This window comes from Saccopteryx leptura, chromosome 3, assembly GCF_036850995.1.
Source record: "Saccopteryx leptura isolate mSacLep1 chromosome 3, mSacLep1_pri_phased_curated, whole genome shotgun sequence".
Taxonomy (NCBI): Eukaryota; Metazoa; Chordata; class Mammalia; order Chiroptera; family Emballonuridae; genus Saccopteryx; species Saccopteryx leptura.
In genome coordinates this window covers 144,310,219-144,337,171 of record NC_089505.1, presented here as the reverse complement: position 1 = coordinate 144,337,171, position 26,953 = coordinate 144,310,219, and the positions used below count along the sequence as shown (strand labels likewise).

Genomic DNA, 26,953 nt, shown 5'->3' with positions numbered 1-26,953 from the left:
TACTTTTCTATGTTTTTACACTAATTTAATTTTTTTATTTTAGGAAACACTCCTTTACATCTTGCTGTGATGTTAGGAAATAAAGGTTAGTAAATATTTTCTTTTTTTATGTTTAACTTCACTTATGTATAGTCAGTTTTAAAATTTTTATGTGAATTTTGTCCTTTGAGTTTTTAAAAAGTAACCTATTTTACTTGCTAACTGAGCTTAGAATTCAGTATATTTAAAAGTAACAGATACTCATGGTGATGGAAGGGAATGACGGGGTGGTGAACACACACTACAAAGACGATGTGTTCAGAGAAGTTTCACATCTCTGAAACTTATATAATTTATTAACCAGTGTCATCACAATAAATTCAGTAAGAAATAACAAATATTTTCTACAGCCATTTTTTTAGAGATTGGAAATCTTATACTAACCTTTATGCCTTTTGAAACTATTTTTCTTCGTGGTTTTGTCAAGCAAGTATTTATAATATCAGGAGTTTGAAAATATATTAAGGTTTATTAATTATTATAATACTCTTAATATTGTAATACTTTATAACTTTCTTTAACATGGACTATTTTGTATATCAAAACTAAGTCTAGCCTTTTGTATGGTAGGTGATTGTAAATCTAATACTTGTTATTCTTTAATTTAAAAAAATCAACTCATAGATAGGTGATTTAAAAGATCTATTTTGTAAGCTATTCCTAGATTCAATAAAATCTTAGTTATCTGTATTCCGAGTAATCCTGAAAAGTGAGGACTCCAGATAGCTGATTGGCTACGTTTTGAGTGCTAGAGTTTAAAATTTTAGATGTGTTTGCTAAAAATTAAAAAAAAAAAAAAAAAAGTGCTCTTGAATTTTAAAACAGGCTTATTAATTTTTAAGGCTTATCTTTCTGATGATCCAGATGTATCATTATGAACATGTTATTGTTATATATTGTAATATAATTGTTATAAACATTTGATCTCAATATATGCTGATCTCAGGGGTATTACTAGAACTTTCTTTGTTGAAAAAAATAATTCTTTTGCAAGTTTGGTTTTTAAGTTCATATGCTTAAGTGAAGCATATCATTTGCAAGGTTATTTAATTTTGATTTAATTCTTTATAAATTGGTGACTTGAATCTTTATTTTTTTGATTTAGTTATGATATTTTTTTTCTTTCTATAAGGAACAGACTCACTTGAGTAAAGAGATTCATGAAGATGCTACATATTTTAGAAACTCAAGATATGAGGACTAGCTACATCTTAAGAAAAGCATAACTAAGACAATTTGAGGGATCAGCCATTCTTCATCCTTTCTATTTTTCTTCCTTCCTTTCTCCATCCCTCCTTTCTTTCCTCTCTTCCATTCTTCATCCATTTATCTGTCTGTGATAGGTCTATCTTTAATGTTGTGTATGCTGGTTTTATGTTTTTGTTTTTTTTTAGTTTGTCTATAATAATCTCCCTTTTTGTGTTTTATTTTTCAGTGTTTATGGAAATTGAACATGACCCAAAATTAACTATTCTAGAATCCCGAATCTTCATGACTTTCTGGTTTCATTTTTTACCACCAACTAGTTTTGTTTGAGTTCCTGAATTTCTGAGCAAAGTGTTTGATTTCTTTAGTTTATCTCATGCCAAGCCACAGTGATGAATGACTAACAATCTCATGAATTATTTTTGGGATATGTATTTACTTCTGTGAAATTAACTCTAACTAGACTGGCTTGAGTTGAGAGAGGTAATCAGGAATACAGAAGAAAAATGTTTAGATACTTATCTCTAGTGTAGCTACATTGCTGAACATATATCACATGTAGTTGGCTCAATTTGACTAATAAAAACTTATGCTTTTCTCCCAAGCCATTTAAACAGAACTTTAGAAAATAACTGAAATATAGCCATCGTTTACAATATGCTAGCTGCTTCTTTTAGTGCTTTATAGATATTTACTCATTTAACATAACCATGTGAGGAAGATACTATTATCCTCACTGTATAGATAAACAAAACTTAGCTCTGAGAAGTTAAGCAACTTTTCAAGAATAAGGTAGCAGAATTTTGACTTGAACTTGGAGTATCAGGCTATAGAGCTTGGAGTTCTATTATGCTGAACGGGCCTTGTCCTCTTTTCACTGAGTACTATTCAAAAAAGATAGGTCTAAGTTAGCTAACAACATGCTTTCCTCTGGTTTTCATAGCAGATGTAGTTAATTAGATGCCAAGACTGATTGCTCTTCTAAATTTTGGACTTTAATAGTAAGTGTGAATTTCCCAGGATTTGCAAGTGAAATGAAGCATCCCTAGTCTAAGTGTTTTGTATTAGGTAGAGGTATTGTTATGCTTCATCGTAGGTTTCTTTCAGCCTGTACAAAATATTTTTCACAGAATATGAGTTTTGTTGGATATTAGTAATAAGTATTTCAAGGAAAATAGTGTTTCCAGGTCTCACCTATTTGGAAAATAGTGGATTAATAAGTATTAAGCAGTTTTCTTTATTATAGACCTTAGAACCTTTATATGCTAGTATGCATTGTGACCCTCTGAATTGTTGGGACAAGTGTTGGATAGGAGTTATTCTTCCCTACAATTATTTGATGTTTGCTCTTTTTCACAAGTATCTTGAGACACTAGAATTCTGTGGAACGTATTTTGGGAAACAATTAGATGAATTAATGATCTGCAAATAATGTTGGTGTTTGCTCTTTTCATGTCCTTTTTATAATAGAGTAGATTCAGTTACTAATGCTGACCCATTTACATTTATCCATTTTTATTTTTCCACTTTTTCTTTTTTATGCTTTTTTTCATTATGATCTTTTAATGTTTTTTGGTATTTGGTTGCACAAGAGTGAAATGGAAATGTATAGTAGAAAGTAAAATATCTACCTGGCACTTAATTCTATACATTAGTTTTATATTATGCCATTGTTCAAGCTGTGCTACTCTATTCTCTTTTATCTCCTCCTTTAGAGATATACTATACCTTTTGTGATTTTCATTGTTGAGGGGCATGTTTTGCTTTTTGTTTGTATACTTGTTTGTAAACACAGTATAAATTCCTGGGGCATTCTAATAGCATTTATTGGTTGAGTTAAAAAAAGAACTGTCATAGGACTTTTCAAAAAAAAAAAATATATATATATATATATACATACATATATATATATATATATATATATACACACATATATATGGTCTACCGGAAAGTTCTGTCCGTTTTTGGAATAAAACAAAATACAAATTTTTCTTACTGTCAATAAACTTTATTCAATAATATAATTGCCATTATTATTAATGATTTCTTGCCAGCGTGAGGGCAATTTGTGTATCCCATTTTTGAAAAATGTTTTATCTTTTAATGTGAAAAATTGAACCAGTGCTTGTTTGGTGTCTTCTTCATTTTTGAATTTTTTGCCCTTCAAAAAATTTTGTAAGGACAAAAACAAGTGATAGTCGGAGGGTGCTAAGTCCGGGGAATATGGTAGATGCGACAGACATGCTTCTGTAGCATTTCTTCCTTGTTGAAATTCATAAAAATTACAGTGGCGTAAATGAACTTTATCAGTAGTCATGGGTACACTATCGCTTCACACATAAGACTAACATGAATCAACTTTGTTTTAGTTAATTTGCTACGTCAGTATGTATACATTAAGTGATAAAAATAGAGAGGCACACATGCGCCAAATAAACTTATGCTTACGTGTCGAAACTTGTTGTGATAGAAACAGACAGAACTTTCCAGTAGACCTTGTGTGTGTGTGTGTGTGTGTGTGTGTATGTATGTATATATGAGAGAGATGTGATCAATATGTTGTTCCACTTATTTATCCATTTATTGATTGATTTTTGTATGTGCCCTGACCAGACCAGACCAAGAACCAAGCTCACAACGTTGGCATATCAGGAGGATGCTCTAACCAGCTGAGCTACCTAGCCAGGGCTCTTGTAGAACTTTTACGCTTGTGTTTACTTCTCTTACTTCTTTTCTCTCACACATCTTAACCAACTGAATAACTTTTTCACCTTTGAAGTCTGATTTTTCTGAATTTCTAGGTCCATTGATTATGTTGGCTATGCTTACAGGAAAGTTTTTACTTATTTATTTTTTTATTGATTTTAGGGAGAAGGAGAGAGCAGAAAAGAGACAGGAACATCTGTTCCTCTGTGTACCCTGACTAGGGATTGAAATGGCAACCTTTGCTTTTTGGGATGGAATCTTTAGGAGATGAAAAAACCCCTAACTTTTAATTTTACTTTTGGTTGGGCATCAGAGATACATTCTTCAGGCCAGTTGCTGTGACTTTTAATTCATTCCGTCTTTTTTAGATAAGCAATTTAAAAAAATTTTTCTGAAATCACTCTAGGATGATTCTAACTCTTATAAAGGTCTCTATGGCTGTTCTTTTTGATTTCCAACTATCCTGTTTATTCCATGTATTTTCTTTATATTTTATCACCTTTATAGCTTCTGCTTATTTATATGTGATTTGTGTTCTGATGAGGACCACGTTTTCATGCATTCTTTAAGCCATATTGCCTGGTTGTTAACTTCCTTCCTTCCTTCCTTCCTTCCTTTCCTTCCTTTCCTTCCTTTCCTTCCTTTCCTTCCTTTCCTTCCTTTCCTTCCTTCCTTTCCTTCCTTTCCTTCCTTTCCTTCCTTTCCTTCCTTTCCTTCCTTTCCTTCCTTTCCTCCCTCCCTCCCTCTTCCTTCTTCCCTCCCTCCCTCCCTTTCTCTCTCTCTCTCTCTTTCTTTTTCTTTCTCTTTCTTTCTTTCTTTCTTTCTTTCTTTCTTTCTTTCTTTCTCTTTCTTTCTTTCTCTCTTTCTCTCTTTCTCTTTTTCTTTCTTTCTCTTTTTCTTTCTTTCTCTCTTTCTTTCTTTCTTTCTTTCTTTCTTTCTTTCTTTCTTGTTCTTTCTTTTTTAAACTACCTTGTTTTTTTATTATTTATTTTTACAATTACAGAGAGAGCATTTGATTGATCCAGTTTTTTTTAAATGTATGAGAATATGCCATAGATCATTGGCATATCTATGATTATCTGACTTTTTCTTAATTGCTCATTTCTGTGTCATTTAACTTCTGAATGGTGAATGAAGGGTACCAGTTTAACTGGGTCTGTGGTGTATCAGAAAATATAGTTGACATGTCTAGCATATATATATAAATCATACTAATTCTATAGTTTATACAGTTGAGATATTGCTTTAGATTCTACTGTGCATCTTGCTTATTAATATTTTTTTTTTCTTTTTACGTGAGAGGTGGGGAGATAGAGAGACAGACTACTGCATATGCCCTGACGGGGATCCACCCAGCCTCCCCAGTCTGGGGTTGATGCTTGAATCAACTGAGCTATTCTCAGCTCCTTAGGCTGATGCTTGGCCCAGCCAAGCTATCTTCACCGTCTGGGGCTGACGGTTGAACTAGTCGAGCCACTGGCTGCAAGAGAGGAAGAGAGGAAGAAGGGGAAGAGGGGGCAGGAGGAGAGAAGCAGATGGTCGCTTCCCTTGGGTGCTCTGATCAGGAATTGAACCTGGAACGTCCATACACTGGGCCAACTCTCTATCCACTGAACCAACTGTCCAGGGGTGCTTATTGATACTTTTAAATTAAAACAAATTTAAATGATTTTTAAGTTATTAATACATGCTTGTTGAAATAATACAGAACAAAGATAGCCTGATTTGTGGTGGTGCAGTGGATAGAGTATCAACCTGGAAGGCTGAGGTTGCCAGAATGAAACCCAGGCTTGCCGGTCAAGGCACATGTAGGAAATAAATCATTAAACAACTAAAGTGAAGCGACTATGAATTGATGCTTCTCACTGCCCTCTTCTCTCCTTCCTTCTTTCTCTATAAAAATCAGTAAATAAAATCTTAAAAAATACATACAGGGTTGGGCAAAAGAAGGTTTATAATAGGGAGTATATAAAACACAGAATTAATAAAGCTATTTGTAATAATTTTCTCCATGCTTACTATTAAGTACAAACATATGTATACATATCTAAACACATAATAATAAATGTAGTTTTTTTAGTTATTCCTTTAAAAAAAGGGATCATGCTGAATTTCTGCATTATTAGTTAGCAGTACAATGTGGTCATTCCTTTATGACTGTTAGGATAGTTTTAAGTGCATTTCTTTAAAATTTTTTTTAACATTTTTAAAACATTTTACTATGAAAAATTCAAAATATACAGAAAAACTGAAAGGTTATCACAATGAATAGTTAACTACTCTCCACCTAGTTTCAGTAATTGATAATATTTTATCATATTTACATTATCTTTATCTCATCATGTTATATATATTTTTGTTGCTGTACTATTTGAAAATTAGATGTTACCTGACCTGTGGTGGTGCAGTGGACAGAGTGTCAACCTGGAATGCTGAGGTTGCCAGTTTGAAACAGTTTGTCCGGTCAAGGCACATACAAATGTTTTTTGCTCCTGCTCTCTCTCCCCACCTTCCTCTAAAATCAATAAATAAAAACATTAAAAGAAAAAATAATAAAATTATTAGATTGTAAACATAGTGACATTTTTCCAAATATTTCTGCATGCCTCTCTAAGAATATTCTCCTACATAACCATGATAGCATTATCATACCTAAGAAAATTAATAATATTGTTATAAAATATGATATCTAATTCATATTTGATTTTTTCAGTTTCAAAAATGACTTTTAAAGATGATTTATATTAAACCAAGATATAATTGAGGTTCACTCATTGCATTTGGTTGATATGTTCCTATTTTAATCTAGAGAAGTTCACCCGGCTCTTTTCTTCCTCCTTTGTACATATTGGAAGAGTCTTGCCAAGTTAATTTGTTGAATGTCCCCATCTCAGATTTACCGGATTATTTTATCATGATGTTATTTAACTTTTTCCTTATTTTCTGTCATTTATGTAAATTGAAAATGAACTATAGAGGCTGAATTAGATTCAGGTTAAACATTTCTGGAAAAAATACTGCATAGGCAGTGTTATGAACTTTGTTGTTACCTCACATCAGGAAGCATATAGTGTCCAGTATCTCACTATTAAAGCCACTAAGTTTGTTCAGTTGTTTCAGATGTGATCTTCAGATATCTCCACTATAAAGGAACATTTTTCTTTTAATAATTTGTAAATAATGGTAGAGTGATATTTTGGTATTATGTGACTATCTTTTTTTCTAGCACATAGCCTTTTACCTAGTGGCTTTAGCATTCATTAAGGACCTTTAGCTAATTAAGTTATCACATTGGGGTTATAATATGCTGATTTTATAATTTTTTATTATTATTTTTTAGCTTTAATTATTTTAAAATGTATTTTTAAATTACACTTGATGTGAAGTATTATATATTTCAGGTGTACAATGTAGTAATGAGACATTTATGAACCGTATGAAGTGCTTACCCCAGTAAGTCTAGTACTTCTCTGGGACAATGCATAGTTGTTATAATATTATGGCTGTTCCCTATGCTGTACTTTACATCCCTGTGACTAATTTTATAACTGGCAATTTGTACTTCTTAATCTTTTTCTGTTGTTCCCCCATTCCCCCCCCCCCCAATCTGGTGACCATCAGTTTGTTCTTTGTATCTATGAGTTTGTTTCTGTTTCATTTGTTCATTATTTTGTGTTTTTAAGCACAATCATATGGTATTTGTCTTTCTCTGCTGACTTATTTCACTTAGTATAAGGCCCTCTAGGTCCATCTGTGTTGTTTCAATGGTAAAATTCCATTCTTTTTCATAGCTGATTAATTAATATTCCATTGTATATATGTACCACATTGTCTTTATCCATTCATCTATCAGTGGGCATTCATATCTTGGCTATTGTAAATAATGCTGGTGTGAACATAGGGGTACATGTATCTTTTCAGATAAATACCCAGAAGTGGGATTGCTGAGTCATGGTACTTCTATTTTTAAATTTTGTACTTTCTTTTATTTTTTGATGTCATTTGGGCATATTAATTGTTTTTTGCTTAATGTGTTATATATAGTCATTATTTTGGTACTTAGTTCCCTAAATTTGGTCGGTGGCTAACTGTTGAACTGGCTTCTTTGTCCATTTGATATGACTCTCTTCTTTAGAAATGGCTGCATATTACTTTAATAATGTAGATGCATCATTAGTCAGTCATTCACCCATGGTGGATATTCACCTAGTTTCCAGTATATTTGTCATAATAAACAAAGCTAAATAAACATTCTTGTACATGTTTTATATACTAATAGCAGACTTTCCAACCTTCTGTGTCAAATTTCTGTATGTATTTTACTTTATTCTAAATAGATGTCCTGTCAGTATAGGAATTCCTTCTATTACTAGAAATAGTGCCATTCTTCTGAGCTCATGCACATTATAATGACATAACATCCTTATTTTCTTCAGAGAACTTACTATCTGATTTTTTTTTTGGCTTATTAGTTTACTTATTGGCTTCAGATATAGGGTATAAACTCTGATATCAAGAGCTTACCTTTTTGTTGCTTGTATCCAGGTCCTGGTACTTAGAAATAGCATTTAAAAGCACTTGGTAAATGTTTGCTGAATGGCTGATTGAACAAATGCCATTTATTTTGGAAATTTAGGTTTGCTAGCCATTCTAAATTTCCCTTAGTCTAGTTTTGAGTGTTTTTGACTGTTAATATACTTTTCATATTTAATTTTTACAGAAGTTTTCTCATCCTGGAGAAGGGTTTATATCTTAGACTTCGTTTGATTACTAGAAAGACTTTTCAGATTTGTCCTTGTAATCATAAATATATTATTGTTCTTATCTTCTAAACTGAAAGAATTACAAAATTTGAAAAATAAGGATTTATAGAAACCTTACTGATTTTTTTTGAAAAGACATTTTCCTGAAATAGATAATAAGCTTTTTATTTGATATTACAGACTATCACATCCTTTTTGTTTGCTGTAAATTACTCTTGAGGTTCTTGGGTTATCTTTTAGAGTAGAAAACATTCTTTTTTTTTTTTTTTTTTTTTTTGTACTTTTCTGAAGCTGGAAACGGGGAGAGATAGTCAGAGACTCCCGCATGCGCCCGACCGGGATCCACTCGGCACGCCCACCAGGGGTGATGCTCTGCCCCTCCGGGGCGTCGCTCTGCCATGACCAGAACCACTCTAGCGCCTGGGGCAGAGGCCAAGGAGCCATCCCCAGTGCCCGGGCCATCTTTGCTCCAATGGAGCCTTGGCTGTGGGAGGGGAAGAGAGAGACGGAGAGGAAGGAGGGGGTAGGGGTGGAGAAGCCAATGGGCGCTTCTCCTATGTGCCCTGGCCCGGAATCGAACCCGGGTCCCCCGCACGCCAGGCCAACGCTCTACCGCTGAGCCAACCGGCCAGGGCCTAGAGTAGAAAACATTCTTAAAATACTCTCTCTCTCTTTTTTTTTTTTTTTTTTTTTGACAGTCAGAGAGAGGGACTGACAAACAGGAAGGGAGAGAGATGAGAAGCTTCAGTTCTTCGTTGCAGCACCTTAGTTGTTCATTGATTGCTTTCTCATATGTGCCTTGATGGGGGGGCTACAGCAGAGTGAGTGGCCCCTTGCTCAAGCCAGCAACCTTGGGCTCAAGCCAGCGACCTTTGGGCTCAAGTTAGCGACCATGGGGTCATGTCTATGATCCCACGCTCAAGCCAGCGATTGCGTGCTCAAGCTGGTGAGCCTGTGCTCAAGCTGGATGAGCCCACGCTCAAGCCTGCAACCTTCAGGTTTTGAACCTGGGTCCTTCGTCTCCCAGCCCGACACCACCACCCAGTCAAGCTCTTAAAATACTCTTGGGAACAATTACTAGGGGACACAACCCTTTCTTTGCTGAAAGATTCAATTTATTTTTAGAATGGATACTTCTTGAGTCTGAGGATCTGAAATAACCTGGTTTAGATAAATAGGAATTTAATAAATATTGAATTGGGCCCTGGATGGGTGGCTTGTTGCTTGGAGTGTCCTGCTGATAGGTCAAGGTTGGGGGTTCAGTCCCGTCAGGGAATATATAGGAGGCAACCAATGAATGCATAGATAAGTGGAACAACAAGTCAATGTTTCTTTCTCTCTTTCATTTCCCTCTCCACAATCTTTTTTTTAAGATTTTATTTGTTGATTTTTAGGGAGAAGGGTGTGTGGGGAGAATTAGAAAGAGGGGGGAGAAGCAGGAAACATCTACTTGTAGAAATTGCTTCCTGTGTGTGTCTTGACGTGGCGAGGCAGGGATTTGATCTGGCAAGCTCAGGGTTCTAGGTCCTTGCTTTATCCGCTGCGCCGTCACAGGTCAGGCCCCTCTCTAAAGTCAGTAAGTAAACAATTAAAACAAAATTAATTCTGCATAGTACAGTATTTTTTTATAGATCTATTTATATTCATTTGTTTCTTGAGTTTTTACATAATTTTATATTGAGATTCTAAAAACTGCATGACATTTGATACAACTGCCACTCTCTGTTCCAGAATGTGCCCATTTACTCTTGGCTCACAATGCTCCAGTAAAGGTGAAAAATGCTCAGGGATGGAGCCCGCTGGCAGAAGCCATCAGCTATGGAGACAGACAGATGAGTAAGCAATAAAAATTACTTGTTATATACTCTAAAAATATAAAGTGATGGATTTGAAATATTTTTCATTTAGTGTAACTTTCCATACTCTGTAAAGTTTGTAGTTATTTATAAACTTGTATATGAATTTTTAGGAACTTAACCATTGGGACAAAGAGAATTGAGGAATTATGTTTAAAAGTATGTTTATTTTTTGTTTTCTCTTTTTACAGCATTCTGCCCTACTAGTATTTTTGATTTTTTAAAAAATTAATTTAGAATGAAGATCTTTTTAAAAGCATTGAAATGGACTGTCCTTTCTGGCAAGTGCTTAATTTTTTGGAAGATGAATTAGAACTGAAAATAATCAGTGTGCTAATAATGGTTATCTATCTGCTTTAATTGCTAGAAGAGAAACAAGTCTGTTTGTTTTAGTCTTTAGAGAATTTCCAAAAAATGTCACATACATACATTTTCCACAAAATATAGAGTATTCAGTTATTCCACTCTCCCTCCTCCTACACTTATGTTTCCCTCAACTTTATTTACAGGTCTTCTTTCAAACACATCTCAGTAGTTGAAAATTTTATAAAATTTAAATCTGGATGAATGGGAATTGTTATCATTCTGGTAATACTATCTATTTATACTTCGAAGCTGAAAATAATCACCTTCAGTCTAGTTTTGTAGAAGGAAACTAGACAAAATTTTGGGCCCTGGCCAATTAGCTCCCTCGGTTAAGAGCATCCTAGAATGACAAGACTGTGGTTTGATTCCTGGTCAGGGCACACATGGGAAGCAACCAATGACTGCATGACTGAGTAGAACAACAAATGAAGGCTTTCCTTCCTCCTCCCCTCTCTCTCCCTTCCTCTCTCTGTCTCTCTAAAAGTCAGTCAATCAATAAAAGAAATTGAGCCCTGACTGGACAGCTCGGTTGGTTGGAGTGTCGTTCCAGAGTGCGGAGGTCGCAGGTTTGATTCCCCTGTCAGGGCACGTACCGGGCAGCTCGATGTTCCTGTCTCTCTCCCTCAGCCTCTCTCAGAAATTTTCTTTATTTTTGGCAGTTTTATTTTATAAAAAGCATAACATTGAACACTCCCAGAATGTTACATAGATTTTATTTTATTTTTGATGCTAAGTTTTGGGTCCTTATGGGCTTTTTCTTGTGTTTTAGTTTAGCTTTATGTGTAATCCACATATTATATCTTTGTGAAGTTTCTGAACACCTTGGACAACTTTTAATGGTGAAGTTAGATTTGGGCTTAAGATTTAAGGTGAGATAAAATAGTGATATTTTAACAACTATATGAGTATATATATATATATATATATATATATATATATACATTTTGTTACTCATTGAGAGTTGTTCTTTTAGGACAAACATTAGGAGACTTTTTTTTTAATTTTATTTATTCATTTTAGAGAGGAGAGAGAGAGGGAAGGAGAGAGACAGAGAGAGAGAGCAGAGAGAGATGGGGGGGAGGAGCTGGAAGCATCAACTCCATATGTGCCTTGACCAGGCAAGCCCAGGGTTTCGAACCAGCGACCTCAGCATTTCCAGGTTGACGCTTTATCCGTTGTGCCACCACAGGTCAGGCCATCAAGAGACTTTTTTGAAAGCAGGAAATTGTGATCTTGGAATTATTTCACGGAAAAGATAAAAATACACAGCTCTAAGAAACAGGGTGAATTCAGAGTTGCAGCAGTTGTTCTGAAGGAACTTTCTTTGATATTTCTAAAGGATTAGCAGAGTGGGGAGGAAACCAAATGGGCCTCTGGATTTCTGACCCACCCAGAGACTTACATGACTTTCAAGGATTCTCTTACTCAGCATTACTTAATATTTAGTCTTTACTATAAAGCGTGTGCATATAGTAGATGTAGAGAATGAAGACATGGTTTCTGCCCTTTTTTTTTTTTTTCATTTTTCTGAAGCTGGAAACGGGGAGAGACAGTCAGACAGACTCCCAATGCGCCCGACCGGGATCCACCCGGCACGCCCACCAGGTGCGACGCTCTGCCCACCAGGGGGCGATGCTCTGCCCATCCTGGGCGTCACCATATTGCGACCAGAGCCACTCTAGCACCTGAGGCGGAGGCCACAGAGCCATCCCCAGCGCCCGGGCCATCTTTGCTCCAATGGAGCCTCGGCTGTGGGAGGGGAAGAGAGAGACAGAGAGGAAAGCGCGGCGGAGGGGTGGAGAAGCAAATGGGCGCTTCTCCTATGTGCCCTGGCCGGGAATCGAACCCGGGTCCTCCGCACGCTAGGCCGACGCTCTACCGCTGAGCCAACCGGCCAGGGCGGTTTCTGCTCTTTAGTAATTCATAGTCTATGGGGAAGGCCAAAAACAGGTTTTCCTAGGAAAATCAGTGACTGGGTATATAGTACACATTTTAATGTAAACATTGAAGAACATAGTAGTGAAGGCCTGTTTTTAAAGTGACTTCTATAGAGTGATATTTTAGATACACATTCTGAATAATATCCCATTGACAATTATTTAAGTAATTGTATGTCTATAATTATTTAGTGCTTATATTTTTATTACTTCCCATCAGATGAAAGGGAAATATTTATCTACTAAGTTATAGGACAGTTAATTCAACAACCCTTATGGTACATATTTAGAAATATTAATGTGAATGTATTTATAATGCTATTAAACATGTCTATACTTTGAAACTTTTTAATTACTATGATTTAAATTTTGTTTGTTTTGTTTTGTTTTTCTTTGTTTTTTTCTGAAGTGAGAAGTGGGGAGGCAGAGAGACAGACTCCTGAATGTGCCACCCGGCAAGCCCACTAGGGGGTGATGCTCTGCCCATCTGGGGCATTGCTCCATTGCAACCGGAGCCATTCTAATGCCTGAGGTGGAGGCCATGGAGTCATCCTCAGTGCCCAGGCCAACTTTGCTCCAGTGGAGCCTTGGTTGCAGGAGGGGAAGAGAGAGACAGAGAGAAAAGAGACGTGGGGGTGGGAGGAGAAGCAGATTGGCTCTTCACCTGTGTGCCCTCACTGGGAATTGAACCTCGGACTTCCACACACAGGGCCGAATTCTACCACTGAGCCAGCTGGCTAGGGCTTATGATTTAAGTTTTTGATTATTTAACTTATGTTACATTGAAACTCTCTAGGCATAGAAAATTACAATGATACATATAATCTAATATTTATGAAAACTTTGTGACCTGTTTGTCTTTTTGGTTTGATTTCTGCTAATATTTTTGTGCTATAGAACAGTGAGCTAATACTAAATTGTCAGAGACTTTAGAATTGTTTCCTTTAAATTAATAAAAATTTAAGATTATGTTGCTTTTCTGCCTTATAAGTGGTTACCTGGTGAACACAGATCAGCCCAGACCAGTATCAGGGAGAGATATGGATACAATATAAAAGTTTTTTCCCAATTTATCCCTTACCAATAGTTTCCAGCTTTCCTCTGATCTAGACTGCTCCTTTCTTTGTTTTTCTTTCTTTCTTTCTTTATTTTCTTTGTTTCTTTGTTTCTTTCTCTCTCTTTCTCTCTTTCCCCTCCCTCCCTCCCTCCCTCCCTCCCTCCCTCCCTCCCTCCCTCCCTCCCTCCCTCCCTCTCTCCCTTTCTCCTCTCCTTTTCCCTCCCTCCCTCCCTCCCTCCCTCCCTCCCTTCCTTCCTTCCTTCCTTCCTTCCTTCCTTCCTTCCTTCCTTCCTTCCTTCCTTCCTTCCTTCCTCTTCTGTCTTTCTTTTTCTTTCTGCCCTCCCTCCCTCCCTCTATCCTCCTTCCTTCTTCCCTCCTTCCCTCCCTTCCTCCCTCTTTCTTTATCTCTCTCTCTCTCTCCATCTCTTTCTTTTGTTCTTACATTTTAGTTTTTGATTTTAGAGAGAGGAGAGAGAGAAAGAAGGGGGATAGGAGGACCAGGAAACATCAGCTCCTAGTAGTTGCATCTTGTATGTGCCTTGACGGGCAAGCCCAGGGTTTCAAACTGGCAACCTCAGTATTCCAGGTCGATGCTTTATCCAGTGCGCCACCACAGGTCAGGTAGACGGCTCATTTCTTATTCACAGAGACCTCCCTCTCTTTCCAGGAGGTGCTTGTAGTATATACAGATCTACATTAGTATATATATGTTATGGTAGTTTTAGGAATTCTGTTAGCCTCTGTCTTATTTTTGTAGCACATTAAAGGTTAGTTTGGAGGGAAAGAGACAGCAGTCTTGTCTAGAACTGGCAGTCTTCTTCATTTGGGTTTAACTTCATATTTCTTCCTTGGAGAAGTATTTCCTCAACTCCTGAAGTAGATTAACTTCTCCTTTTCATACATTTTGAAGTGGTCCACTCTTTTCCTTTGCAGTACTCCAGCACACTTCTAATTTACTGTTCAGTATCTGTTCCCTACCCTATATCCTAATGATACAAGCTTTGTGAAGACTCATGTCATCTATAAATTATCTTATTCATCCTTTTATCTTTGGCTTCCAAAACAGTGCTTGGCACAATATTTGTTCAGTTAATTAATGAAGAAATGAATAAAAACTGCGAAGAAAATTTGAGACTACTTACCAGGAATGAAAATTTTTCTGTAAAGAATTAGGATTTTTGTTTAATATAACTCTCTTGAGTTGTTCAAAACTTTATAGTATTTTTTCTTATAAGAAAGTAATGATATATATTATAGTAAATTAGGAAAATTATAGAGAAAAAAGAAGTAAATAATTTTATCCAGAGATAATCACTGTTAATGTTTTATTATATATATATTTAGTTTCTTTTTCTCTTCTACTTAAAACCCTTTAAACATATCTATATTTAGAATGAAGATCAGAATCTCTAACTTGGTTTATAAGATCCAGAATTATAAAGTCACTTTTCATCATCCTTATCTTCTTTTTTTTTTTCTTATTATAGTGAGAGGAGGGGAGGCAGAGACATACTCCTGGATGCGTCCGACCGGGATCCACCTGGAAATCCCACTAGGGGGCGCTGCTCTGCCCATCTGGGGCCCTTGCTCCTTTGCAACAGGAGACATTTTTTAGCGCTTGAAGTGGAGGCCATGGAGCCATCCTCAGTGCCTAGCTCGCTCTAATCGAGCCATGGCTATAGGATTGGAAAAGGAGAGAGAGAATGGGAGAGAGAGAGAGAGAGAGAGAAGTGTAGGGGGAAGGGTGGAAAAACAATGGGTGCTTCCCCTGTGTGCCCTGACTGGAAATCGAACCAGGGATATCCACATGCCAGACTGACACTCTACCACTGAGCCTACTGGCCAGGGCCATCTTATTCTTTCTACATGCTTTTTGTATGTCAGCACCACTAGGCTTTTAGTTTCTCATCTTCACTCATCTTTCACCTTCTGCCCCCACATCTTAAAATTCTTCAGATCTCAGCTCAAATACAAGGGAACCTTCTCTGCTCATACAGTACATCAGAACTCTACCTGTCTCTCCCATTAGATTAAAACTTCATTAGATTAGTAAGCTTCATTAGAACAGGGCTTGTCTTCTGAGAATCTACCAGATGTATCTGAAGAATAGTTAGGAATGTGCCATTAGCTTTGACATAGAGAAACTCATTGTGGTTTGGGGAGAGAGAGCAGTCAATATTCTGTAGCATTCGGAAGTATATACAAAACTACTAGAGTGAAATACTTGAGGGAGAAAGTAATTCTGGTTATTGCAAAGTATTGGTTATTTGAGTAGACTGTCAATGGATTTTAAGATTTATTACAAGCCCTGGTCGGCTGGTTCAGCAGTAGAGCGTTGGCCTGGCATGTGAAAGTCCCAGGTTCAATTCCTGGTCAGGGCACACAGGAGAAGCCCCCATCTGCTTCTCCACCCTTCCCCTTCTCCTTTCTCTCTATCTCTTTCTTCCCCTCCTACAGTCAAGGCTCCATTGGAGCAAAGTTGACCCCGGGCTCTGAGGACGGCTCCATAGCCTCCGCCTCAGGTGCTAGAATGGCTCTGGCTTAAAAGGAGCAACACCCCAGATGGACAGAGCATCACCCTGTGGTGGGCATGCCGGGTGGATCCTGGTTGGGCGCATGCGGGAGTCTGTCTGACTGCCTCCCTGCTTCTAACTTAGGAAAAATACAAAAAAAATTTTATTACAGTGGGCAAAGACATTCTAGTCTGTGGGAGCAGAATGAATAGAAAGCCTGAAAATGTGAAAAACAACAAAACATTTTAAGAACTGTATTTCAGTGTGGCATACTAAATGAAGCTGCAAAGCTACCGTGGGTGAAGAGATGAGTAGTTTTGGGAGATGAAGTTTTAATGGTAAAGGGGACACACTGAGATCTGCTTTATATGCCATTCAAGATTGTAATCTCAGTCACTGTAAACCCCCAAAACTTCAAAGCAAGGATTGAGATTATTGGATTAAACCCAAGACTTTTTAATTGAGTGGGAAAAAAAAACTTTAAATATAATCTTGTCTTAAAAAGAGATACTATGTTTAGAGAAGTAAGGGATAGATTAGAAAGATTATTAAATAGAAGAATTGACAGTGGTTGATGATCTCCTGGGTAGTGATAGAAGGATTATGAGTAACTGTAAGATCTCTGTCATGGCCTGACCTGTGGTGGCGCAGTGGATAAAGCGTCGACCTGGAACACTGAGGTCGCCGGTTCGAAACCCTGGGCTCGCCCAGTCAAGGCACATATGGGAGTTGATGCTTCCTGCTTCTCCCCCCTTCTTTCTCTGTCTCTTTCTCTCCTCTCTCTAAAATGAATAAAAAAAATAAAAAAAAGATCTCTGTCATGGATTAATGGTGATCTCATTAATTAATGTATAAAATATAGAAGGAAGAACAATATGGGATTTAATTCATTGTGTTAAGCTTTGCGAGTTTGAGTTATCTGTGGTACATCTAGGTAAAACTATTCAATAATTAGAATGGAGTGTAAAGGATGTGGAAAGCAGGAGATACAGATTGAGGCAGTACGTACTTGGGAGTAGTAGGGCGTAGTTCCACAGCTTTAGGAACAATACACTGAAAACTCTAAAAATACTTTATATGGGCGAAGGAAAGAGTAAGTTCAATTAATTGTGGTTTACCAGAATTCTTCATTTGAGTCTTTGTGGGAATTCTATCTAATACTGTCCAAATCCTCTAAAGCTAATTTTATCTTCATTATCAATCAATGTTAGATTTTACAATATGGGAGCACAAATACTGAGACCCCAAAAACATACTAGTATTTTTGTATAATTGCATCTCAAATGTTTGTTTTTGTTTCCATAAGAAAGTTTGAGTTGATATAATTTTTTAAAAAATACGAAGTTTCATAGAACAAGAATTTCTTTTCCATATATTACTGTTATATATTGTTGTTACTACGTTTTTAATAATGTTCAGTCATTTTATATCATTTTGTATTATTTACTGAATGCCTTTCTTTAGTCAGTTACAGCATATTTAGCTGATGAAAGAATAAGCTGCTGCTTTTCATTAGGATACCGTTCAGCCTGACCAGTGCTGGCGCAGTGGATAGAGCATCAGCCTAATATGTGTAAAATATACCTAAATATCAAATATTGGCTGTTTCTTTGCTTTCTGAATTTTGTGGGAATTAGTGATTGATGAGCTTTAACCTCCTTAAATCTAATTATAGTATAATTGTGGAACTATGCACAGTTTAAGGTGTGATACTGACCAAAGTTCTTGAAAAGTTGGTTAAATGCTATGTTCCTGTAGATGAGAACAAATTTTTGAATGTGTCCTATTTATTTTTTTATTATAAACTGACTACTTCTCAATCATCTTTGAAATCACTTATAATAAGTTAAGGACTTGAATAATGTTTTAGAGAGAAAAATAAGCAGAATTACTGGCAGCATAGGCTAAAACTTTGCTGCAATTGATCACAAAATAGCTGTAGACTTTCCGGAGGTTAAGAGGGGAAAAAAGAAAAGAAAACATTGTATCTGAGAGATCTCTTATTCATTAAAGAAAATGTGTTCATTCATCAAGAGAAACAAGTTTCTCCTGACCAGGCGGTGGCACAGTAGATAGAGCATCAGACTGGGATGCGGAGGACCCAGGTTCGAGACCCCGAGGTCGCCAGCTTGAGCACGGGCTCATCTGGTTTGAGCAAAGCTCACCAGCTTGGACTCAAGGTTGCTGGCTCAAGCAAGGGGTTACTTGGTCTGCTGAAGGCCCACAGTTAAGGCCCATATGAGAAAGCAATCAATGAACAAGTAAGGTGTTGCAAGGAAAAACTGATGGTTGATGCTTCTCATCTCTCTCCGTTCCTGTCTGTCTGTCCCTATCTATCCCTCTCTCTGACTCTCTCTCTGTCTCTGTAAAAAAAAAAAAAAAAGAGAGAGAAACAAGTTTCTAGTACTAAATTATGTGAAAATATATGATTATTATAAATTATATGAAATAATACATATTTTACATTAATTTTATAAAGGTTTACTATGCAGTTTGCTTGCATCTGTTTTATTTTTAATTTTAGTTGGAAACTTAAAGACATTTTGAAATCAGAAAGAATAGAAAGAATAATTCTTGGATGAGATAGATTGTAATTTATAAAAAAGTACACTCCATCCTCATTCCAAGTTTTTTACATTTTGCTGCATATCTCTGGAAATGAATAATTGTACCCTGAAATGTAGAATTGGTATTGGGAGCTATTAACCTAAGTTACAGAGCTTGTTTATGAGATTAGGTCTCATGTTCTCTGACTTCTAGGTCTCTGCCTCTTCTACTGTTGTGAAAGACCTTTGGTAATTTAAACATTGTCCTTTGATTTTTGGCTTTTTAAAATATGTTGGAGCCTGACCTGTGGTGGCGCAGTAGATCAAGTGTCGACCTGGAATGCTGAGGTTGCCAGTTCAAAACCCTGGGCTTGCCTGGTCATGGCACATATGGGAGTTGACGCTTCCTGCTCCTTCCCCCCTTTTTTCTCTCTCTCTCTTTCTCTCTTCTTTAAAATGAATAAATAAATAAAAATAATTTGCCTGACCTGCAGTGGCACAGTGGGTAAAAAGCATTGACCTGGAACACTGAGGTTGCCGGTTCAAAACCTCAGGCTTGCCTGGTCAAGGCACATATGGGAGTTGATGCTTTCTGCTCCTCCCTTCTACTCTCTCTGTCTCTGTCTCTGTCTCTCTCTGTCTCCTCTTTCTCAAAAATGAATTTAAAAAATCTAAAATAAAATATATTGGAATCAATGTTAGACCTGTGGTAAAAAGTAAGAATTAATTTTACTGTTCTTCAGAATTCTTCCTTGGCCTTTTCCTAATTTGGCCTACTTAAGACGAAACAAATGTCCCATCTCCCTCCCTCCCTCCCTCCCTCCTTCTTTCTTTCTCTTTTTTTTTAAACTTCTGCTTCTGTTTGTTTTCCAAATAAGACTTGATATAGTTTATAAGAATGCATACTGTAAAGTAGAAAAAAAATAGTATTTTTACATGTGTATGTTTTGATGTATGTGAAAAAATATGTCAGGATCAGGAGGAACCCAGCATGTGTTGATGTATAAATTTTTTATCTCAGTGCACATTTTTTCATCTTTTTATTTGCTAGCCTTAATTCATTCCAGTCCAGTATTTCCCTTAGTTTAGTAAATGTTAGTGATTGACTGATTTTTGCTAGTGTATTTTAAGCCTTCCTTCTAATAGATAAAAATTATATGTACTTAACTTTAGGTACAGTAGTAAGCAATTTATATTAAGGCTTTATAGTAACTTTATATAGTAGATTTAACTTTATTCTTATTTGACAAGTGAAAAAAAGAAAAAAGTTTGGGAAAATTTAGTAACTTGTCCTTGTTTACACACATTTAATAAGTAGTAAAGCTGGGGTTTGCACTTAACGTAGTGTTTAAATCTCAATCTCTTAACTATTGAGAAAACACTAAGGAGGTCTTCAGGCTTTATTAGATTCAGGAGTATTTTTACAGATCGAATAGATTTAATTTTTGAGTTTTTCCCCCCTGTATTAGTAGTATGTGAAAATACAACCTCTAGTGGAAAAGAAAAACAACAGATACACCTGGTGACAATTGCAGATAATTATGTTTTTAAAAAAGTGGTATCCAATAGGATTTTTTAGACCTGCTATCTCTGAGATCTTTTTAGATTAGTGTTAAAACAGGATATGGCATCATCTGAGATTAGTAAGTCTTGACTCAGGCAGGTAAGTTTGTACTGATAATTGAAAACTAGGAAAATTAGTTTGAATGAATATAAACTGATGTTGAAGTACCTTGTCTCAATTTTCCTTGGGGATAGTAAACTTATTTGCTAACATATTCACATTATCTATAATCTCTCAGTATAGCTATATAAAAGTCAGTGGTGTATTCTTGCATGGTAAAATCTATTTTGAATTAATTTTTTCAATTTATATTTTAGTTACAGCTCTTTTAAGGAAGCTTAAGCAGCAATCCAGGGAAAGTGTTGAAGAAAAACGACCTCGATTACTAAGAGCCCTGAAAGAGGTAGGCTATATTTCTTCACTGATTTTGTGCCTCCCTCCCCCCCCCACCCCCCCCCGCCAAATTGCAGTTTTAAACATTTTTTATATGCTGTGTAATTTCTCACTAATTATTAAGCATCAAGAAATGGTAAAAATCTCACTTAAATTAAGCTATAACATAACAAAATACTCATTATGATATATAAATGTACTCTTATGGGAAACTCCATTTACTTTGAACTAGGAAGGTAGATAAAGAATTATTGCTTTCAATATATTAGATGAGAGTTCTAAGAAAAAAAGAGATAGGTCATAATCAATGGCAGTCATTTTTCTTTGTCCTTTAGATTAGAATATTCTCTAAGAGTTGAAGCCACTGCTCCTAGCAGGAGCAGTTTGCATTTTCCTTATGTAACAAAATTCTTTTTGTGTCCTATCTCCTGATGGTAAGAGCTGACGGTACTGGCACAGAAAGAGACAGATTTATTTTCTAGTATTTTCTTCTGTATTTGTGATGTCTAAAAGAATTGGGGGAGAAAGATAGACCTATGATGATGACTATGTATTTTCTTAGGTATGCTTTTTCTTTTTGAAATCCTAAGAGATAATTTTTTTAGAATATTTGATTGTAATAGTTTCCTTACCAGTTACAGTCTTTAGCATTTAGCTTCTAATTTGTGAAATAAAAATTTTCTCTCTACTTCTCATATGATGACATAACACTTCAGATTTTGTATTATCACTTTACAGAAATAAAATTTCTATTGTAATGGGTCATTTTGTAGACCATTATGGGGCTATGCAAATAATCATTTGGAAATGACTTTTTATAACTTCTTAAGTTATCAACTATTTATACAATAATACTGTTATTTTATGCTGAGAAATGGAATATTTATTAAGGCAAATTTAAATGCCTATAAGTTTCAGGTAATGTTCCTATGTCATTAAAATGTTGTTATAAAATCTATATTGGTACATATTTTCCTTTGAGGATAAAAGTGGTAATGTGTGCTATTGTAATGTTTTCTTTTAAGTAATAAGTATTTTTTTCCTTTTACTCAACTCTAAACATTGAAATTTTTCTCTTCTTGTCTATAGACCTTTAATGATATCCAATTTTTTAAAAAACACAATGTTAAGTAGATATAAATACTGTTAACTAAGGTACATTCAATAATTATTCATATTTCATTTCTCAGCTAGGTGACTTTTATCTAGAACTTCACTGGGATTTTCAAAGCTGGGGTAAGAGTGTGTTATGTTTTACTATAAAATATGTACACATGCAGCATTGCAAGTGTAAAAATATCTGCTATATGGAAATATTGACATAATATAATATATTATAATATAAGGTCTACCGGAAAGTTCTGTCCATTTCTATCACAAGTTTCGACACGTAAGCACGTTTATTTGGCGCATGTGTGCCTCTCTATTTTTATCACTTAATGTATACATACTGACGTAGCAAATTAAAACAAAGTTGATTCACGTTAGTCTTATGTGTGAAGCGATAGTGTACCCATGGCTACTGATAAAGTTCATTTACGCCACTGTAATTTTTACGAATTTCAACAAGGAAGAAATGCTACAGAAGCATGTCTGTCGCATCCACCATATTCCCCAGACTTAGCACCCTCCGACTATCACTTGTTTTTGTCCTTACAAAATTTTTTGAAGGGCAAAAAATTCAAAAATGAAGAAGATATCAAACAAGCACTGGTTCAATTTTTCGCATTAAAAGATAAAATATTTTTCAAAAATGGGATATACAAATTGCCCTCATGCTGGCAAGAAATCATTAATAATAATGGCAATTATATTATTTAATAAAGTTTGTTGATGGAAAGAAAAAATTGTATTTTTTATTCTAAAAACGGACAGAACTTTCCGGTAGACCTTATATATTTGATACTTGTCATAAGGAAAATTAATATTTCCCATCACATTGAATGTAATGGTTGTAAAGCACTGTAGTATTTAATTAACTCAGTTTGGTTAGTAACTTTTATAATTCTTATTTTTAAGATTAAAAATGTCTTGCACTTTAAAAAAGTGCAGGTTTAAATATAATAATTTAAGGAATTTTTAGAGGGAAGAGAAGAATTATTATGAGTTTAATAGATTACTGAATTTAAGGAAGTTTGAAATATAGTTCTTGGGTCCCTAAATGTGCAGAATTTGTTTAACATTTGATTTTGCATATTTTATCAAGTTTCCATTATTTTTTCTACTCTTACTATATAGTGATTTTGTTTTTTAAATTAGTTTATAGCTGCTGTCTTAATGTACTATTTGTTTGCATACTGATTCAATTATTCATGAAAGACCTTAATTCCTAGATATTTTGCAGTAATTTATTTTACCTTTGTAAATTTTTCTTTTCTTTATTTTCTAAATAGGAAGTTTGATCCCAGTGATGTTTATAGTAACTAAACAACTAAATTTTAAATTTTTTTAAAGAATGTAATCTATATATAAGTTGGGATATAAGGAGTTTACCTGTGTTCTTTAAAGCATCTGAATTGATTTTTATGATATAAAAATATTTGAATGCTCAGTGATAGTTATTTCCAAATAATTGTAAAAGTACATTATGAAATAATTTTAAAATTAAAGTAGATATTGACAACTATTGAAGCCACTGTTAATGTTTCATGCTAATACTTTATTTTAATTTTATTTTTGTGTGTGTGTGTGAGAGGAGGGGAGATAGTGAGGCAGACTCCCACATGCGCCCCACTGGATCCACCCAGAAACCCCACCTGGGGCCGATGCTCGAGTAACTGAGCTATTCTCAGCTTCTGAAGCTGATGCTTTCCAACAGAGCTATTCTCAGTGCCTGGGGACACACAGGAACCAGTCGAGCCACTGGCTGCGGAAGGGGAAGAGTGAGAGAAAGGGAAAAGGGAGGGAGGGAGAAGCAGATGGTCACTTTTCCTGTGTGCTGTGACTGGTAATCAAACCCAGATGTCCATACACTGGGCCAGTGCTCTGCCCACTGTACCACTGGCCAGGGCCCATGCTAATACTTTCAAAACCTTTCTAATGTTAACAAATGTGTGTATGTGCATGCACAAATATACCTATATATTCTCTAAGAGCATATATATGTAAATGTATCATATATATGTCAATACTGAGCATTGATTTTTCTTATGGAACCATACTATTATATCATTATGCAATTTGTCTCTTTTACTTAATATATCACAGAAAATCTTATATTAGTTCATGAGGAAGTACTTCTTTTATTTTAACAGCTACATAATACTATACAGCATGGGTGGTTAAGGTTTTTCTAGAGTGTTTAATCTCTAAATGTAACTTTTTAATCCCTATTAAAATCAGTTTTTTCCAAAATTATTGCAACTCTAGCTCATCAGGTTTGCTTTGGCTCCATCAAAATCAAACATGATTTTGTTACTCTGATAGGCCTACTATGTCTTTATGTGGATTTATCATTTAGAAGTCCTGGTGTGGCCCTGGCTGGATGGCTCAGTTGGTTGGAGCATCATCCTGAAGCGCAGAGGTTGCCTGTTCAATCCCTGGTCAGGGCACATGCAGGGACAGATTGATGTTCCTGTCTCTCTCTCTCCCCCTTCCTATCTCTAAAATCAATAAAATAAACATTTAAAATTAAAAAAAAAAGAAGTCCTGGTATACTAGATCACTGAGAAAAAATGAGGTTTGTGTAATTAAAGAACTCCAAGTCAAATTGGTCTAAAGCCTGAATACATTTTTTCTATCATCTATAAAGGACCCCCCCCCCCCCCCCGTCTTTCTTGGTGATCTTAAACTAAGGTTGTTCTTTCTGTATATTGGTTTTTTAACTGATTCTCTTAGTAATATTAGTGTTTTGAATTCTGAAATAGTCCATTTCACATGCTGAGCAAAATGTTTTAAAATATTTTAAAAGTAACATTTCAGTTATATGAAAAATAGAAATGGATATAATCACTCCTGAAATTGTACATATATCTGTAGTTATAAATGCATCATAAATGTTTTATAATCAGATCATGATGTAACCATGGAATTGGTTCTTTGAGAGTATTGCTTCTTTGAGAATTTGGCTTTGACACAAATATGTCAACACATCTGTTTCATTGCTAATAAAGGATTTTCTGATTTCATGTTAAAACTAGTACCTGATGGTTAGATGTCATATTGTAAATTTTTTGTGTGTGAGATAGACAGAGACAGGAAGGGAGAGAGATGAGAAGCATCATGTAGTTGGAGCACTTTTAGTTGTTCATGATTGCTTTTCATATGTGCCTTGACCAGGGGTGGGTGGGTTCTAGCCAAGCCAGTGACTTTTCGATTCAAATCAACAACCATGAGATCATGTTGATGATTCCGTGCTCAAGCTGGGGCAACCTGTCACTCAAGCTGGTGAGCCTGCACTCAAACCAGCAACCTTAGGGTTTCAAACTAGGGACGCTGTTGATGCTCTATCCATTGTACCACCAACAGTCAGGCATGTAATTATAAAAACTGGAAGTCATTGCCTAGAATTAGCTTTGGATTAAAAAATACTGGGTAATTTCTATTAGTAGATTCAGTTACCAAGCTTTATTCTGTAGTTTAGGCATGTTTTTTCTTCTTGTCGAAACCCCTAATATTAAAAAAAAAAAAATCAACCCAGAAATAAAGGGAAGCTAAGAAATATTGAGATCCTAGAGTTAAGTTAACTTTAGAAGTAGTAGAGCACACACACTCTACTCTTTCTCATACTGTTATATTCAGAGTTTGGCCAAATATAGCCTCAGACTTAGTTAAAGTGGGGGTAATAATAGCCCCGTTTGTTGCAGATTTTTGTTTTGATGTGGATGAAATGAAACCATGTTTCTGAAGGCAGTTCTATATATATTGTAAAGTGTTAAATTATTTGGAGTATCATAATCACTACTTCAAATTTAGGATTATGCATATAGCACGTTTCAGCTGAAAAGCTGATAGTTTTTAAAAAAATTTCTTTGTCTCATAATTTCCAGAATTTTCATTCTATATGTTTGGGATTATTTGAATTTGTATAGAATACATTAGTCTTAAAGCCCTGGCCAGGGGTAGCTCAGTTGGTTAGAGTGTCATCCTGATACACTAAAGGTTGCAAGCTTGATCCCCAGTCGGGGCACATATACAACAATCAACCAACAAATGCATAAGTAAGTGGAACAACAAATTGATGTTTCTCTTTTTCTCTCTGTCTCCTTTGCATTCTCTTTAAAAAAAATCAATAAAAAAAATACGAGGCTTCGAAATGCTAATTAAAATCAGGGAGTAAGTGACAGCAAAACCAAAATTTAGTTTAGAGACTCTACATTTTTCAGTTCAGCGAATTATGCTACCTTTGGAACACTGTTAGTTTCTGAGAAAATTTAAAATATAGAGATCTTAATTTTTCGATTTATATACAACAAAGGAAAATATCACAGAATTCAGAAAACATTTATTTTTAGAATGCATTAATAGCAGAAATGTTATTTTGCTTAATGCTATTCTTTCTTTCCAATCCCCCCAATACCCAAGCTTCTTTTTTAATATTCTTGTTTATTTTAATTTTACATAAACATATTTAACATCTTTAATGTTCTTCAAAAATATTTTCAATCACTGCAACTATATTCCATCATTCTCCTTGTTTTATTTTTAAGTACTTTTATTTGCTGCATTAGATTATTTACTTGAGATATATTTATGAAATAATTTTTTTTTTTTTTTTTTCCTGAAGCTGGAAACAGGGAGAGACAGACAGACTGACTCCCGCATGCGCCCGACCGGGATCCACCTGGCACGCCCACCAGGGGCGACGCTCTGCCCACCAGGGGGCGATGCTCTGCTCCTCCGGGGCGTCGCTCTGCCACAACCAGAGCCACTCTAGCGCCTGGGGCAGAGGCCAAGGAGCCATCCATAGCGCCCGGGCCATCTTTGCTCCAATGGAGCCTTGGCTGCGGGAGGGGAAGAGAGAGACAGAGAGGAGGGGGGGGGGTGGAGAAGCCAATGGGTGCTTCTC

General features: G+C 35.7%; 1 protein-coding gene across 2 annotated transcripts in view; it reads left to right on the top strand.

The window, feature by feature from the left end:
- The window catches only part of ANKRD13C (ankyrin repeat domain 13C), a 97,164-nt gene that overhangs the window by 24,173 nt on the left and 46,038 nt on the right, over window positions 1-26,953 (top strand). Inside the window, exons 2-5 of one of the 2 annotated variants that reach the window (XM_066376556.1) lie at window positions 44-85; window positions 10,446-10,550; window positions 20,871-20,956; window positions 22,137-22,182. In XM_066376556.1, the coding sequence (XP_066232653.1) occupies window positions 44-85; window positions 10,446-10,550; window positions 20,871-20,956; window positions 22,137-22,182 (279 nt within the window). The remainder of the gene's footprint in view (window positions 1-43; window positions 86-10,445; window positions 10,551-20,870; window positions 20,957-22,136; window positions 22,183-26,953) is intronic. The other variant, XM_066376557.1, reaches the window with a different exon arrangement.